General features: G+C 39.6%; 1 protein-coding gene across 3 annotated transcripts; it reads right to left on the bottom strand.

The window, feature by feature from the left end:
• Positions 1 to 4914: 4914 nt before the first annotated feature.
• Positions 4915 to 17225, bottom strand: LOC135476297 (sin3 histone deacetylase corepressor complex component SDS3-like). 3 transcript variants are annotated; one of them, XM_064756285.1, is made up of 9 exons: positions 17188 to 17225; positions 13099 to 13162; positions 12516 to 12663; positions 10419 to 10478; positions 9282 to 9378; positions 8180 to 8275; positions 6671 to 6842; positions 6169 to 6253; positions 4915 to 5545 (listed from the first exon to the last, which is right to left on the bottom strand). In XM_064756285.1, the coding sequence occupies exons 2-9, from the start codon at positions 13134 to 13136 to the stop codon at positions 5450 to 5452; spliced, it is 792 nt and encodes a 263-aa protein (XP_064612355.1). In that variant the 5' UTR covers positions 13137 to 13162; positions 17188 to 17225; the 3' UTR covers positions 4915 to 5449. The 3 variants fall into 3 exon arrangements, with proteins under 3 accessions (XP_064612355.1, XP_064612353.1, XP_064612354.1); XM_064756283.1 differs by lacking the exon at positions 17188 to 17225 and adding an exon at positions 17029 to 17171; XM_064756284.1 differs by lacking the exons at positions 10419 to 10478; positions 17188 to 17225 and adding an exon at positions 17029 to 17171.
• Between the last annotated feature and the right edge of the window lie 375 nt (positions 17226 to 17600).

Below are 17600 nucleotides of genomic sequence, written 5' to 3' on the forward strand. Positions count from 1 at the left end.
TTCACGGTATATGGGACATTGTAGAATCTCAACCATCTTTTTACCACGCACTCCCACCCCCATCCAGGGGCAAGCTGAAGTCTGGTTATGGCCTCGCTGGGCAATGGCAGGCACACCTTCATCTTGACAGACTTTAGCAGCAGAGGGTTAGCAGAAGCGGATCGTTTCATACTGACAGCGTAGCGTCCTTCTCTGGGTGAACGTGGTCTGTAGTTGTCTAGGCAGGTATGGTAAGCGGAGAAGCTTGCTCTCTTCACGGCTCACTATTTAACCCGTCAGCGCGGACGTTTACGAAATTCAGGCGCCAAAACTGCGCGGTCACCCATTGGTCAGTTTTGAGGTGAATGAAGTTCACCCATTGGTCAGTTTTGGCGCGAAATGCAGCTCACCCATTGGTCAGTTAAGGCGCCAAATGGAGCTGAAGGAGCTGGTCAACCCAACTTTACAAGCCGACGTTTTCGCTCTCCTGGCGCTCATTGGTCCGTCACATGCCTGGGTCAGTCATGGGTTGCGCAGCGCGGACGTCAACGAAATTCAGCTCCTTTAATTTTCGGACTGACCACTGGACCTACGGGTTAGGCCCTTCTATGGTTTAAAGGCATTTTTACGCCCCAGCACGAAAGCTGAGAGACCTTTTTGGATTATTTTCGCAGGCCACATCCTATACTCATACATGTATTAATTTAATGAAGTTGAAATCAAGTGTTCGACCCAGGAGTCTCTCACCAATGCGGTCGCTGTGAGTTCAAGTTCAACTCATGCTGGCTTCCTCTCCGGTCGTACGTGGGAAGGTCTGACAGCCACCTGCGGATGGTCGTAGGTTTCCCCCGGGCTCTGTCCGGTTTCCTCCCACCATAATGCTGGCCGCCGTCGTAAAAGTGAAATATTCTTGAGTACGGCGTAAAACACCAATCAAACAATGAAACAAACAAACGAAGGAATCCTTAGAGTGCATCTAATGTGCCTCCTTGTTGCAGGACGGATTTCCACCGCTCTTTTATCTAGTGCTGCTTCACTGAGACGCCTTACCGAAGGCAAGTAAACCGCCCCGCCCGAGTCATTATATTGATACGGGTCAACCAGTCGTTGCACTATCCCCTTCATGCTGAACGCCAATGGAGGAAACTAATTTGAAATACTAAACTGAAATGAAATAGTTTATTGATGTATAATACCCGTACATCTTTCATTTTGGCAAACAAGGTGAAGTAGATTACAAAAATGTAAATATCAACAGCTTGGTTCTCAAGCATAAAGTTCATACCTCTGGTATTGATCAATCAAATGTATAATCATAAATGTCATGCTTAATCAAGAGGAGACAACTCAACCTCGCGAAGTCATTGGGCAGAACAGCTGGGTCACAAATCAAACAATGCCAGATCGTGGCTATTTATCTGCCTCAAATCAGCATGGCAACAAAGCACCCCAAATGGAGAATACCACCCCTAGGCTAAGAAGCCTGGTGCACTGGTCATTCCTAAGATTGGTAATACTGTAAGAATCTGACTGACTCTGGTTAGTAATATGTCATACGCTGGTGGACACATTTGGAAATGTTCCAAGAAGATCTGCGTAGCTGCGGATAGTATAATAGCCAGTGGAGCCTTATTCGGGAAGGACTGGATACTACATGTGCATTCTACCTGGGAAGCATCCTGACTTAGATTCTATTTCAAAAGTCTGCCTACAACTCTGTTCCAGCCATCTGTTCGTTGAAACGTATGAAAATCGACATTTCACTGTCAGAGAGAAGCGCATCTGCATTGACATTGGCAGCTTCAAGCAAGTGATACAGAAACGTAAAATCTCGTTAGATCGGAGATCTAACGGAGGTCTGACTGTCTCACTAAAAAGATAACAATTCAGCTGGCAACTTGTTTCTCTGCTTATTGGCGGAGGAAAATACTGCACCAACATGCCAAAAGCTGAATTCACACCTGGGGCCTCAGCAGTCATGCAAATCTTAGTTACCATGCTGTCTCTTTGTTGGCTGTGCTAGTCGGCCAACTATTAAACCACTGTGGCCACTGTTGGGTAGTACTAAAGGGCCTTTTCAGTATTTATCTACTGATGTTCAAAAAAATCCCCCAAAAGTGAAATGGAACAAACGTGAATGGTGACACACCGTCATCTTTGTATGTATATATGTATCTACGCGTTTAAAACAGTTGCACTTGTAGCACGAAATCATATCTATTTATATAGTATATATAACAAAAATGGCTATTTGGTTACCATGACAACCACAAAAATGAACTGGGAGTCGCGACACATCGTCATCTGGGTGTATGTATCCACCAAAAATTAAACTGCCCACCGAAAACAATTGTTAAGGTATAGCCAGGTCACGAATATGGATGGACACTGACAAAATCGCCATAACATAATACGCTTCGCCTATTTTGTCACACTGTTTTGTAAACTCTGTTCAAACGATGCAATCTGTCAAATTCTACAAGACATATGAAACTGTCCTATATTTATTTGACTTGTCAAATTTGATAAGTTGATTTGAAATGGTGCACCGGGTGAACACGCTTTCGTACAACTGAGGTGAGGTTTAAGGAGAGAGGAAACTAAGTGCCCTTCAGTTTTAAATCTTATGGAGTCATCACTAAATCATAATCATGGTCTAACCATTTCACCATTGTTAGCCATAAAACACCGATAAGTCACACAGACAAAAGAAAACTTTGTACTAAATTTTAAGATTTTGTTACATTTTGGTTATGTTTAACAACCGCCCACAGTAGTATACTACTGTGACTTGTGAGCAGCGTTTGAGGCTCAGTCTCCCAAATTCACACTGGACAGACAGCTTAAAACATAAATGGCAGTGAGTACTCAACATGTTGCTGCTGTTATAGCCATGTGACTTATCTCCTTCACATCATCTTTTCAGCGCCTTGCCTTGAAAGAAGAGATTATTGATCACACTTGTAGTCACAGATTTATCAGTACACAGAATATCCTTTTGATAAAGCGTTTAAAAGGTTGTGGAAGCATAAATGTACGTTAACAAATAAGAGGGGTATTATCAGGAAATCTCTTATCTGTCAGTTACAACACACATGTAAATACCTTACCATGCGCACATCATACTGCACAGTATTTTTAACAATCTGGGCTGAAGTCCCAGTAGTACACAATGTCAATACTGATGAATTACAAAAATCCAGTCGTACACTTCCTGAACACCAAAAAACACACCCGATAGTACATATAACTGGTAACAACTGTATGTCTATCATATACTCTGATCAATTTATTTACTTGATTGCTGTTTAACGCTATAATAAAAAAATTATTCACTTGTACAGCTGTGGGCAGTTTTATTGATGGAGGAAAGCGGAGAGCCTATGCTCTTGTTGTTTCGCCACTATCAAGCCTATTTCGCCTCAAAATGACCGTCTCCCAAACAATTCTCAACAGGTCAATGTGCAGGCAGTTATATTTTATGCCAGCACTTCTACATTTAGTGAGAAATAAATTTATTCAATAAACCGCTCACTAAATGTTGTTGTTTTGAACTCCTGCCAGTGTCAATAACTCAGGCGCCTGTTGACCTTTGTAAAGTGGAACTTGATTGGGCAGTGGATCATGCATATTTATAAAGGAAAGTTGAGGGTTTTGAAAAGTTATTTATTTATTTGATGGTATTTTAAGCCGTACTCAAGAATATTTCACTTATATGACTGCGGCCAGCATTATGGTGGGTAGAAACTGGGCAGAGCCCGGGGGAAACCCACAACCATCCGCAGGTTGATGACAGACCTTCCCACGTATGGCCGGAGAGGAAGCCAGCATGAGCTGGACTTGAACTCACAGCGACCGCATTGGTGAGAGACTGCTGGGTCATCACGCTGCGCTAGGGCGCTAACCAACTGAGCCACGGAGGCCCCCGGCTTTGAAGAGTTTATTTGGCTCAGTAAATCACGGCAGATGATGTCGGACATCTCTAGCTTGATTAAATGAAGATACACAAATTACATGTATGCATACACACATTTAATGAATGAAACACATATACATTTTCTTGTGTACAACGAGTGATGGATCAATTTTCTGCACGCGTCCCCCAAACTGAAGACACTACTTGCGCAAGTTTGGAATTCTGTCGTCTGTTTAAATGCTACAGTCAAATTCAAGCCACATATTAAACTCTTTCACAATATTTTCCCTTTCAATTTATCACACAGTCTTATTCATGTCTTGCCATGTATTTACAAAACAGCTGCTACAAAGTACATGTAGGAAAAATGTGCCCAGAGTGAGTGAGTGAGTGCTTGGGGTTTAACGTCGTACTCAACAATTTTTCAGTCATATGACGACGAAGGAATCATTAGGGTGCATGCACGTGTAATGTGCCTCCTTGTTGCAGGACGGATTTCCACCGCTCTTTTATTTAGTGCTGCATCACTGAGACGACTTACCGAAGGCAAGTAAAACGCCCCGCCCGAGCCATTATACTGATACGGGTCAACCAGTCGTTGCACTATCCCCTTCATGCCAAACGCCAAGCGAGGAAGTTACAACTTCCTCTTTTAAAGTCTTAGGTGTGACTCGACCAAGGATTGATCCTGGATCTACCGGTCCCGAAGCAGACGCTCTACCAACTGTGCTATCCGGGCCGGTAAATGTGCCCAGAGAGCAAACCCCTACCATTGTAACAGATCAGTTTCCAGAATGTAATACCTTTAACATAGTATCATTTACAGAGAATAAACTGGTATTTTGGCAAACTGGTATTTTGGCAAACTGATAAGCGACATAGCTTCTTTTCTCACCTCACTGGACAAATGACTGTACTGATACCAGGCCTCAGATAGTTGTACATGTTACATGAAAATAGCACTCAAGTTGCCATATATCTTTTCCATCAGTTTATCTGTAACAATTATGCTACAGTCTATCTGACCACCACTGGCGCCTCTAAGTCTCATCCCAATGCCCTAGAAGGCCTTCAAAATTATCCATTATTCTGGAGCACAGACCACTGACTCTACTGCCCGAGGTAATCGTCTTGAGCTTCCCCAGTGGCCACCAGGAAGATGAATGGAATTAAATGCACCTCACGATACCTTATGCCGCCTCTAACTGAGAGTCAGATAGGCAGGAGTTCAGATTACACTGCCATTATAAAAGGGCAGTAAGCAGCCTCCAATACACTCTTGGGTTAGGGACTGCATCTACTGACAAGTACATCTGCATAATGTAGCAAGTCCCTTACTTTGGATGCACCAATCAGTTTTAATACTGCCAGTTCTGTTACATTTTAATTTATGTGTCTACAGTTATGTATGGTCCACTTCCTAATGTACAGCGGCCTAACGAGCCATAGTTTGAAACTTTCAAGCCTAATTAACAGACATGGAAAAATGTACAATGTAAAGTAGGAGAGTGACAAACGATAAATAAATGATGAATTTAAAAGCAGACATCAGGGTCACGTAGAACGCCGGCGTATGGTGAATTTCCCCTTCTGTAACTGTGACAGATAAATGCGTAACTTGCTGTTGTCTGTTGTCTTTCTGATATAAATCTGTAAAAGAATTACGAAGTCATATAATACACGGGAAATATACACCACTGCGTCCATCAAGCGTAAAACACAATCGCAGTACTTATTTTGTCCAGGTACTATCAAATCGGTTTTGACAATAACAGGCATAATCCCAGACATGCTTATCACCAGCTCAACTCACTGGTACAAAAGGTCCTAATGTACTAAACCCGTTTGCCTTCCCAGCTCCTTAGCTTAGCTCCGGGATTGGTTACGTCAGTCCTAAACCTGGTGTTATAACGAAGGAAAACTAATTTACGTTCCTTTCTAAAAAAAATAACAAACTATTTATGACAAAAATCTCATTATTTGGATATTTTACACCCTGTAAATATTGTAGCATTTAAATGCTGGTAAGAAAATCTGAGCAAGTCAAACTACCTTTATCAGTTATACACTATTACAATTACAAACTATTGGGAAAACGACGTCTTGTTTCAAATGATAAATTTACCTGTATGCTTTAAATGTAACCCTGACAATGATCAACCCAGTAATTTTTAGTTTTAATATTCAAATTATAGGGATACGTACATTTATTTCTGACGCGAGAACCACACATGTAGTACATACTTGTATGAGAAACAAACCATGTGACCTACCTCTTGTGTTCCCACAGCACATATAACTCCACTCACACGACCAGTGTCCTTGGACTCAGCATATACAGCCTGGCCTCGGTGAAACCTGCACAAAATCAGCATGCATATCATGTTCTGCACACTTATTTACTATTTACAGTAGTCATAAATCAAAAATGTACATATTTCAGAATGTTTTCATCCAATTTGAATACAGCACTTATAGACCTTCAGTTCCAAGGCAAGTTGTCTTTTGCCATAAGCTAGAACACATTCTTGAAGATCCCATGGGAGTGGCCAAGTGATTTACAGAGCAACACATAGCAGTTCACAGACCTGAGTTCAATCCCAGGTTTGCGTATGCCAAAGATATTTAAATCGGTAATTTTGGTAATTCCCTCCTTGGCTGCTGTCACACATGTCAAATCTTCGTGAGTACGGCATAAAATGCTTATCAAGTGAATGTATTAATTCTCTCCTTGACATTTGGAACAATGAATAATAGGCAAATAATACCACATACCATCTTTTGTCATAGTATAACCTCCCATCATCAATTCTGGCTTCCGTTGGTAACTCCAGATGCATTGTGGGTGTCTGATTTGGTTTCCGGTGAATCGGCTTCCCACTAACTTTGTTGATGATTTTCAAGTCTTCCATAATTTCCATTTCATCCAGGAAAAAGTTGATCTGAGGTACGCCGTGTTAAGGATTTAATCAGTGATCATAACAAAAGAAATTGAGTATTACAGACACAATCCCATCAGGTTTAACAGTTCAGCTTAAGTTTTGTTTTAGGTGATATACTTGGGATGCTAGTTTAAATGGGGGACAAGACAAATGCCCGGCAGTTAGACTCTAGCATCATTATATGGATTTCAGAAGTTTCTTTCCCAGATCACCATAACAATGTAAAAGGTAAAATTAAAGACAACATGACTTTATTACGATATGTTTCAACGTTGTATAAATGCACATTTTGCTACAAATGATATTTGACATAACAATGGCTTGAGGCCATATTTCACATTAGTGGCATCCCACAGGATCAAAACAATATCCTGCTTCCCCGCTTTAAATACTTCATCATCTTGTAAGCCTGTAAGCAAAATCTGGAATTTATGAGTGAAACCACATTCCTACCAGCACTGGACCGCAGTCTAGCTGTTAAAACACATGACTTTCAATCGCCAGAACTCATGAGGTGTGGGTTCAAACCCGACCTTGAAAATGGAATTTTTTTAGATTCCTCCACTCTCACTGTTTGTGGCAAATGAGCGATGACACTTCCATCACAATGTTCACTGAAGAACACTTGTCATGCATATTTGCATGTCACATATGCGACATTTTGTCAGTAACTTGCCAAAGGTCCATGGTTTACCCTGGTTTCCTTCACCCATAATACTATAAGCAAAAATTTTTAAATATGACATTAAGCAACAAATACATAAATAAATAAATAAATAAATAAATAGTGTTCCCATTCTTGAAAGTGGCAACTTTCAGTACACTGTGGTGGAAATCAGAAATCTGATTGAAACAACCCCGTTTAAATAGGAATCTAGTTCAGCTAGTCAATTTGAGCTTGCATATCAAATGTAGAATCTTTTTCTGGTTAGCCCTTTGGCTCAGGTTTGATCATGTTGTTAATAATGACTGGTGAATACACACTGTGATGACACACTCCATAATATGAAAATGGGAAGAAAGCTTATTCTCACCACGTGTAAAATATCTTCACCTCTCAAGAACTATATGTTTTCTGGTCACTATGTCTACAAGGAAGTGCTAAAATCTATTAGCAAGCAGAGGTTTAACAATTATGAAACCAGAAACACTGAAAAACTTCAGTGTACTGCCTAATTAACCCTGTGCCAGCAAACAAAAAGGTCACAGGGTCGAATTTCAACACCAGAGACTGACTTGGGGTCTCTCTGACAAGTCTGATTTCCCATATGTACAGCACACATTACATAATATATGGAGGCTATGGTAGAATAATCACAAACATGTTGATGACAAAGGATATTAGGTGAAGCTTTTCTGCGCTTCTCCGGTAATGGAACTGGGTCATTTGGTCGCCGCCGTAGTTTGCGAGTCATCACAGGCTTCACTTCCATTGGATCTGAAATTTGTGTAGATGGAAATTTCTTTTTAAGTCAAGTTAACAACACTAAGTTAGCAACACAACCGTTAACCAAAATGACAACTTTTATGGTACAGACTGAGGTATTTACAAGTAAAATGCCCAATTATATCAACGTATATATATATATATATATATATATATATATATGTATGTACAGATATCTTTTCGATTATTTGTAGAGGAGTATGAAGACAAACTTTAATAATTAAAAAAAAAAGTGAGGTGTATACAACAACAACATAATCTTACTGACCAGAAGGATGAAACACCTCAGACTAATCAGCCAGATTGCTGCTGCATAAACATACTCACACTGTTCTGTTATTTCATTTACAAATGAACACAAGTCAAAGTGAAATGGACCCTGTATGTTTTAACAGAATCCCTCAGTGGAAATATAGGCTACATTTGTTCTCTCCGCTATCCACTCTGCTCAACAGCAATGTATTTCGTTTGAAGTGTTTACAAGCTGGAAGACAGATGTGTTTGTCCAATGGTGATGGCTTTTAAGAAGTGGTTGTCAGTGTTTGACCAATGATATTTGCCTGTACAAAAGTCAGCAGGATTGAACCTCTTTGCCTTGCAATGTCTGTATTAGAATTTCAACATGGTGGGTATACTGAAGGAACATAACACAGACGTTCCTCTGCTCTGCATGGCATACATTGTTCTATTTATTGGCTATGCAACAGAATTGTATAAAATGTACCAGGTGTGCAGAATTCTGTGTGACTGCCACCGGTTACAATCCTTTAACCTAGCCACCTGGATTTGTTTGTGCTGCAAGTGCAGAAATCTTGGTAATGTGCACTGAACACAACTAACTACCTTATTCTGTGTAGACTGATACAATTAGACCTTATGAAGCCTTGAAATTAGCCAACCAACCCAATCTAGTTTGTCGCCAAAATCATATCAGACAAGGTGCACAACTTACACTGAAAGTTGGGTATTTTAAGGCCGGGCTTGTCAGTGGACTCACCTCCAGTCAGCTCCATCAGTACATGCTCAGCCTCAATACTCCGCTTCTTCTCCTCCAGCTCCATTATCAGACTCTCCTTCAGATCTATCTTCTTATCCTGGAACACAGCACAACATTCATTCACATGCATTTAAGCGCTAAATAATTCCAAGAACTTGTAAGGTTGCTTGATATTTGCACGGTGAAACCGCTACCAACTCACTGGGTACTATACGAGAGATCGTGGTTTGACAAAACACTATAAAAGGCAGGAAGTCTGAGCAAGGCCCTATCCAGATGTGAGCTAACACAATACAGCATTGTCCAAGACATCCTGTTCTTAAGGACATCTTTCCGGACATCTAGAAGGCAGATCCCACATTGGCAAATAGTCACACTGGGCAAGAAGCTTCAAAGTTTACTTCGGGGCCTCCGTGGCTCAGTCGGTTAGCGCGCTAGCGCAGCGTAGTGACCCAGAAGCCTCTCACCAATGCGGTCGCTGTGAGTTCAAGACCAGCTCATGCTGGCTTCCTCTCCGGCCGTACGTGGGAAGGTCTGCCAGCAACCTGTGGATGGTCGTGGGTTTCCACCGGGCTCTGCCCGGTTTCCACCCACCATAATGCTGGCCGCCGTCGTATAAGTGAAATATTCTTGAGTACGGCGTAAAACACCAATCAAAAAAAAAAAAAAAAAAAAAAAAAAAAATCAAAGTTTACTTCAAGACGTAGGTTTCAAAAAGATACGACTGTTCCTGAAATCCTATTTAAAGTAGTCAGCTAAAAAGCTGTCAATGTATATGTATGTGTATTCTTGTGCTTTCCCAATAATAAAATAATAATCATAGTGGTTGTCAAACTGCAGGTTAAAATTACAATTATTCAGCAGTAATGTAAACACTTCAATAAACAAGATGCAATGAATGAAAAAAAAAAAAAATTACCAATGAAAGTAACAAAATGCAATCTCGTGATGAAAAGCGTAAAAGTGAGCAAAACCCAACATAAAATGTTTCCTTTTTCTGCAAATTATGACATTTCAAGGCACTTTTAAGACATCCAGTCTAATCATGCCAATTTGCTATTTTCTTTTTTGATAAACTGAGTAGTGGCTTGCACATTGGTGCACACTGATGATTCATGGCTGTTCTTTAACCCTCACCTCAAATTCCACAGCAGTATACTGCTTCTCCTTGATATAGTCTCTTTCAACACATTCCAGCTGAAACACGATAATTCAACTGCTGATCAAAATTTATTGCATGGGCACATTTCATATGCTCGTCACTGTAATCTCATGTCATTGTAATGTCATGGTAATGTTACCTGCCTGTAATCTCAACTCACAGTAATGTTACCTGCTTGTAATCTAACCTCATACTAATGTTACCTGGCAGTAATATCACCTCACTGTAATTTCATGGTAATGTAACCTTATGGTAATGCTACCTGGCTGTTATCTCACCTCACAGTAATGCAAACTTATGGTAATGTCTCATCTCACTGTAATGTCACCATAATGTCACCTCCTCTCCAGCCGTACATAAGAAGGTCTGCCAGCAACCTGTGGATGGTCGTGGGTTTTCCCCGGGCTATGCCCGGTTTCCTGCCATCATAATACTGGCCACCGTTCAATAAGTGAAATATTCTTGAGTAATCAAATAAGTAAGTAAATAATGTCACCTCACTTCAATCTCACTAAAACTGTAACACTACCATAAGGTTACCTTATGTCTCTAGCATAGTTTTTACATATGAGCTGTATATGAGGACAACACCACCAAAACACAGACATATTCCATAACTGCTTAATAACAAAAGTACATGTAAACAATTGTATCTGAAAACTTGTTGGTAAATTCTGCAGATACAGTTGCATACAGCATGTATACTTTGTCTAACACATCACTCTGTGGATAAGGCTTCGGCTTCTAAGTGACCTTGTGCGGTTACTGTGTATTTATCTTTGTATAGTACATGTAGATGTCGGCAGTACATGTAGATGTCAGCAGTACATGTAGATATCGGCAGTACATGTAGATTTTGGCAGTACATGTAGATTTTGGCAGTGCATGTAAACGTCGGCAGTGCATGTAGACGTCGGCAGTATATGTAGATGTCAGCAGTACATGTAGATATCGGCAGTACATGAAGATTTTGGCAGTACATGTAGATTTTGGCAGTACATGTAGACGCCGGCAGTACATGTAGACGTCGGCAGTACATGTAGAGGCCGGCAGTAAATGTAGATGCTGGTAGTACATGTAGATGTCGGCAGTACATGTAGATGTCGGCAGTACCTCACAAAGCTCCAAACATGAAGTCACAACTGAACGAACAAGGATTCTCATTTTGTGTACGCACTTTTCAGTGTATCATTATAAATATGATGCACTGCCAAAGCTACCCAATGTGGATGGCCTTGCACATGTGAGATTCAGCATGCGTTTATCAGTTGCATGGAGTTAAGTGCAAGGCTACTTAGTGAAAATGCCATTCATGACAAATTCACGAATAACAGATGTAACTACACATATTCATACCAGCAATGTAGAGGTGGAAATGTTTCAATTCTTCAACCTTTTCGCATGTTTGCAACGTGGTTATTCAAGCATATTCTGAAGGCATTATTTTGTATTAACTGATAAAATCATACTTTTGGTAAAGCCCTGACACTGACCAATCCAAACAAATTGTAGCTTTATCTTCAAAATTACATTAAAAATGTGCATAAATCACCCCGAAAGTTGCTCTTTTATGCACAAAATAGATGGGGAAGTATGGTAAGGCATTTTAAAGAGCATTTTGCACCTGGGACGAACACAGCCAAACTCACCAACTCACAGTCACAAGTACATGTGTAGATAGCTCATCGGACCCTACAACTCTTCATCAGACAACATGGACCATATAATAGAGGATATCAGAACATTATAACTGGCCTAACATAAAATACCATCAAAAATGTGACATTCTTTTACATCAAAGGATTGTCTTTCTGGAAAATATATCTTAGAAATGTAATTCTCACCTGTGAGTTACTTCAGACCATTTGAAAAAGATGTGTGCGCAAACAAATACTCCTACTTGGTATGTCATTCACATGTGTCTGGGAACAATGGGTTAAGGGATAAAGACACAAACTGACATAAATTCGACTAACATGACTTTTACTGCTGAGATTTGCGGACTTTGGTTGATTTTGTGGGGAGAGAGCCAAACATGAAGATGCAGAGGTGTAATGTGGGAGAGACATTACCTCATAATTCCTCCAGATCTCATTCATGCGTAACCTCTCCTTGTACTGCTGATCTATCTTCTTATGTCGTTTGATGTACTCCGGTAAAGTGCCTTCCTTCAGTTGGGCTAGCTGCTTCTTAAACTGAGCCAGCTTATCCTGGTACATCCTGCAAGTAGACCATTATCAACCTGTTATATGCACTTCTCCCGCCTTATAAAACATCCATTGTGTTTGAAAGTCAAAGGCAACTATGATCAAATATCAAGCTTCTTACTATGTAGTTCTGGTGTTTCACTGGCAGATGATTTATTGATTTATTTGATTGGTGTTTTATGCCGTACTCAAGAATATTTCACCTATACGACAGCAGCCAGCATTATGGTGGGAGGAAACCGGGCAGAGCCCGGGGGAAACATACAACCACCCGCAGGTTGCTGGCAGACCATCCCACGTACGGCCGGATCACCGGCTGGTAAATACCATGCTAAGACTGATCCAGTGACTACTCAGCAGAAAAGAACATGCAAATAAATAGAAATCTGGGAAATGTCTACACCAAAGACTGCTAATTTATTTTTAATGAATGCATGCCCTAACTTACTGTTCTTTGATCTCTGTATATTCTGTTGTTTTCGGCATTTCTCCTTCACTGGCTTCTTCTGTATCTGTAAGTTGGCAAACACACAAAAACAACCTTCATACAGCAGATGCAGGAAAATAGACCCTGACAATAAGAACATTATGTTTTTCATCCAAGCAATACTTTATCATAGCTGTACAGGAATATAACCAATGAACATATGAAAAGAAGATTTTTTTGTATAGATGTAAAACACAAACACATGTAATCTGGTACGTTACAGAACTGCTACATTATAAATCCTGAAACAATCATTAATCAACAAAAAGAGAAAAAATAATAACAAATTAAAAAAAAAATCCTCTAAATTACTGAGGACTTTATTTTACCATTTAAATATTATGGTAACCAAACTAAAACAAGAGCATCTCTCTGACGAGTATATATACTTTTCTATTCTATCTGTTGATAGGGTATCCGTTTTAATAATGAAACCAGAGAAAAACTCGTACTTTGTCTTAAAAAAGCCATTTCCTCACAGTAAAGTACATATCTAGAACACAACATTTACCGAGCACCAAGCACACACAAGAGAAATGGATCCCAGTTCAGGTCTAAGTTAGAGAATATTTAAGACATCACTGATACATCCTGTTGCATATGTATACATACAGTGTACATACAGGTTTTGTTTTACTACTTTTACAAACATCTTTGAGGCAATTATAAAAAAAAAGAATTTTACTCAGAATAAAAAAGAACAAAAAACTGTTGAACAGTTTTATACTCTGTGCTGTTACACAGGTTTCTCCCACATCAAAGGCAGTTTTTTCCCCAATAGATAGTTTCAAATGTTATGCAGCCTAGCTTATGGACCCACATGTACCTTCAAAAGAGAGATATTTCAGCTGCAAAAAAAAAAAAAAACAACAACAAAAAAATGAACAAAAAACAGCACAATGAATTCAAATGATTCTTTGCCTCTTTCACATCTAGAGAGGGGTAATTTTAAAAAGTGCATGATTTGGAAGCATGTGTTTGTCTAAAAAGACCACTCGTGGAATTCACGCTCTGTTTTAGAGAATACTGGTATAGGTATTGTGAATGGATGGGAAAGCTCATCATTTTTGGACTTCATACTTCACAAGGGACAATGTTTCACGCCTTGTAGTTTAAATTCATACAGCAAAACCTGACCTTGCATTTAGAATTACTTCATAGTTGCTGTCATTGACAAAGGAGTTTATACAGTGGAGGCCTACATGTATACACATTCATTGAGGAAAGAGAATGTTACTCCACAAACAGTTTTGTTTACCTTCACTTCCTAGTCCATTTTGATTCTCTTAAGTCTTAAGAATCAAATAAAAAATTGAAAGTAATTGTGGGGACATTAGAATGCACAGATGTATAAAATACCACATTTTGCACCAAAAAAATTATCCATTACAGAATTTAGACGCTGAGTTTTGTAACAATCACAAAGAAAAGCCAGGATTTTGAAAACGTCTTATTAAGTTGTCTGCATGCACTTGCTTTCTGTACTGGCTTGGTCATATAAAATCTTCATGTTTCCAACTGCAGGTAAACATTCCTATACTGTACATACTGTAGCTCTATACAAAAGTACATACCCAGTGATGCCCCTTCTTACAGGTCACATGCTCACTCACATAAACTTACCACCAAATACAAGTAGTTAGTTCACATACATCTAAGTATGGTTCATATAATGTTGAACACATGCAGTCCTTCACCTTTTCACAAGTTTATATAACTTCATGGTATACTAATCTGTGGACTTTCAGGCATTTTCAAAGCATATCTTGGCCACAATGAGACAGAATTTAATTTTATGATTTAGGGTAAGCTCTGATGACTGGATGAAGCGAAAACATATTTCACATTAGGGATCAAATTACTCAGGTACATGCCTGCTTTCTTTGTGTGGCAAAAGAATAGCTTTTGAGTACAATTTTTCTGAAGCCCTGTGATCAATCCGGAAATTAAGTATCCAGCAGCCATGACCACGGTGATGCCTGTCAAAATAACTGTGTGGGTGGGGTGGAGGGGGATGGGTGCTGGGGTTATGGAAGAGCATATAGAGGCATTTGTTGGAATAGCGAAATGGCTCAAAGCTTAGTCGTACATGGAAGTCCAACATGTTCTCGGTAATCAAATGGCCATACCGCCTTTGCTTATAAAGTATTTGTTTTCATTAGTCTTTAATTGGAGACTTGGGCATTCATGTCAGCAATACGTAAGCGGGTTCATTAATTCACCGTGTTCCATGTATACAACATAAGTTAAGGCATAACATAACATAATTACTTAAAGTAATCAGAAGTATGAAGATCATTACAGAACGTCTAAGAAACACTTTGCAGAAAACAAATAATTTATAAGAATGATGGTATATCCTTGTCTAGCCTTTCAACAACTATGTTTATTCCCTAAGCCTCCAGTATCTGTGTCCAACTGCCTAACTAACCATAAACTTCCATTGTTCTGACACGAAATTCCTAGGACAAAACTATTTTATTCTTAACAACAGCAGCTCTCATTCAAAATACCACCCAAACCATCATAAATTTGATACTGAGGTAAAGCCAATAGCCAAGGCACAGATTCAGGTCAGCCTAATCCTCTGTCATAGTGAAATGCTGCTGTTCATAGCAGCCATGTTGAAACTGTCAAATATCCGACATGCTCCTGATCACAAACTATTTTCAGGCATATGTATTTTCCTGCCATTTTTTGGGCAGCAACATTCTGTCTGTCAACATTCAGTTTTCCTGTTTTATATTATAAATCTATCTGATGAGATAAGGTATGTGCAAAGCCTTTCAGATACTAAACAATCCTGAAACAGTGTCAAACTGTTTTGTGTAAACATTAAATCGTTGTGCTATTCCACTTACTCCTTTCAGAACAGCTTTCTGGACCAAAGTTCGAAATACAAAAAACTACCTGTATGCTGTGTACACATTTATTATAAGTACATTCATAGGCTGAAATTATATGTCTACATCGCCATGTTATAAAATGAATAGGACTTTGAACATGAAGTAAAAGACACCAACATAAAGATTGGCTTTTCACACCCACCACATTGCCACAATACGTCCCTACTTGATTTACAATAGATTTATTACAGCCATGAAGGATTCCACCACAGGCTCCTCATCGAATGTCACCATCTTCCCGCTGCTCCACTATGAAGCAGGAGATGCCCATAGTTGATCAACATGGTGGCATTCACCCAAGAGTGCATACCATGGAAGTTTTCACGTCTATACTAAATCTACTCTAAATCAAGTAGGGACGTATGGCGGTGGTGACGTTGCGGTGGGTATGGAAAGCAGGTCTTTAGGTTGGTGTCTTTTATTTGCACAAGACTTGTTCGATAACAAAGACAATCAGCATGCACCTTCGTTGAGTACGAAATTAACATTGTAAGTGCCGAGATTCTGACGATGCTAGGCCAGCATAAGAAAAGGAGTTGGAGTCTTTCGGGGCTAGATGCTTATATGACCACGGCTACTCTGCTGTGGTCACTTTAGTGGTGCACATCCTGTAAATGTAGCTTATTGTACTGGATTACATCGAGAGGAACTTGCTTAAGCCGTGCTATGCTATTTCCCCACCTTCTGGAGATTCAGCGCCACATAAATTGAGGAATCTGTTTAAGCCCTCTCTAGTCTAATTAAAACATGAAAACTAATCACAACATTTTCCCGATACCCCTTCCCATTTAAACTGTACTATACATGTACTACGTCACACACTCCAGATGTTAGAACACAGAATATAATGTTTTAGAAAACACAACTAATAGGTTAGGAACACAAATCTAAAAACTATAACAGGCTAAACGGCAACCGCATAGAAATGAGAGAGAACGAGAGGGGGGAAAAAATCATAAAGGCGACTTATGGTCGATCGCCCAACCTTCGTCAGAAGCATTTCCATCGTCTAAGCTGTTTCCACTACCGTTGTCATCGAAGTCATATGCACTGTACTTTAGCGATGAAGAATATCTTAGCGACATTTTGTCACTTTCAAAGCTTGATTTGCAATGCTTTTTAGAGGAAAGTATTGACAACAAACCTCAAACACCTTTTCGCGTGGCTGCTGACCGCTTCTTCCGCTTGATTCAAACAGTGCGAAGATTAACCCTAGCCGAGTTGTCAGTGGCCAAAATAAGGCATTTCTTTTTTAAATAATTTGGTACAAAAAAAAATATCATCATTATTAAAGTCAAAAATAATTATTCATTTGAAAAGAGGTGTGAAATATTGAAAGATTGTATTGACCATTGAGAGCGCTGAAAATATTCTCGTCTATGAGAGTGTTTACATCATGGCGGATCGAAAATCGGATCATTTGTACACAAGTCCGAAAAGTGGGGACAGCAGAAAACCGTATGTGACACGATCTCCTTGTAATGTTCTGCAAAACTATGGCGGTTTAGGCTTCTTACTTCTGGCTTAGTTTAGAGCACAATACGGGTCTAAATTGCA

Source organism: Liolophura sinensis, chromosome 10, assembly GCF_032854445.1.
Source record: "Liolophura sinensis isolate JHLJ2023 chromosome 10, CUHK_Ljap_v2, whole genome shotgun sequence".
Taxonomy (NCBI): domain Eukaryota; kingdom Metazoa; phylum Mollusca; class Polyplacophora; order Chitonida; family Chitonidae; genus Liolophura; species Liolophura sinensis.

What these genes read in the sequence shown, in the direction of transcription:
- LOC135476297 (XM_064756283.1), bottom strand. Translation starts at nt 17,128, where the DNA reads ATGTCGCTAAGATATTCTTCATCGCTAAAGTACAGTGCATATGACTTC. An exon ending in AGATCTGGAGGAATTATGAG is followed by an intron (nt 10,479 to 12,515) that starts GTAATGTCTCTC and finishes ATCGTGTTTCAG; the next exon opens with CTGGAATGTGTTGAAAGAGA. An exon ending in GTGCTGTGGGAACACAAGAG is followed by an intron (nt 5,546 to 6,168) that starts GTAGGTCACATG and finishes ATTCTTTTACAG; the next exon opens with ATTTATATCAGAAAGACAAC.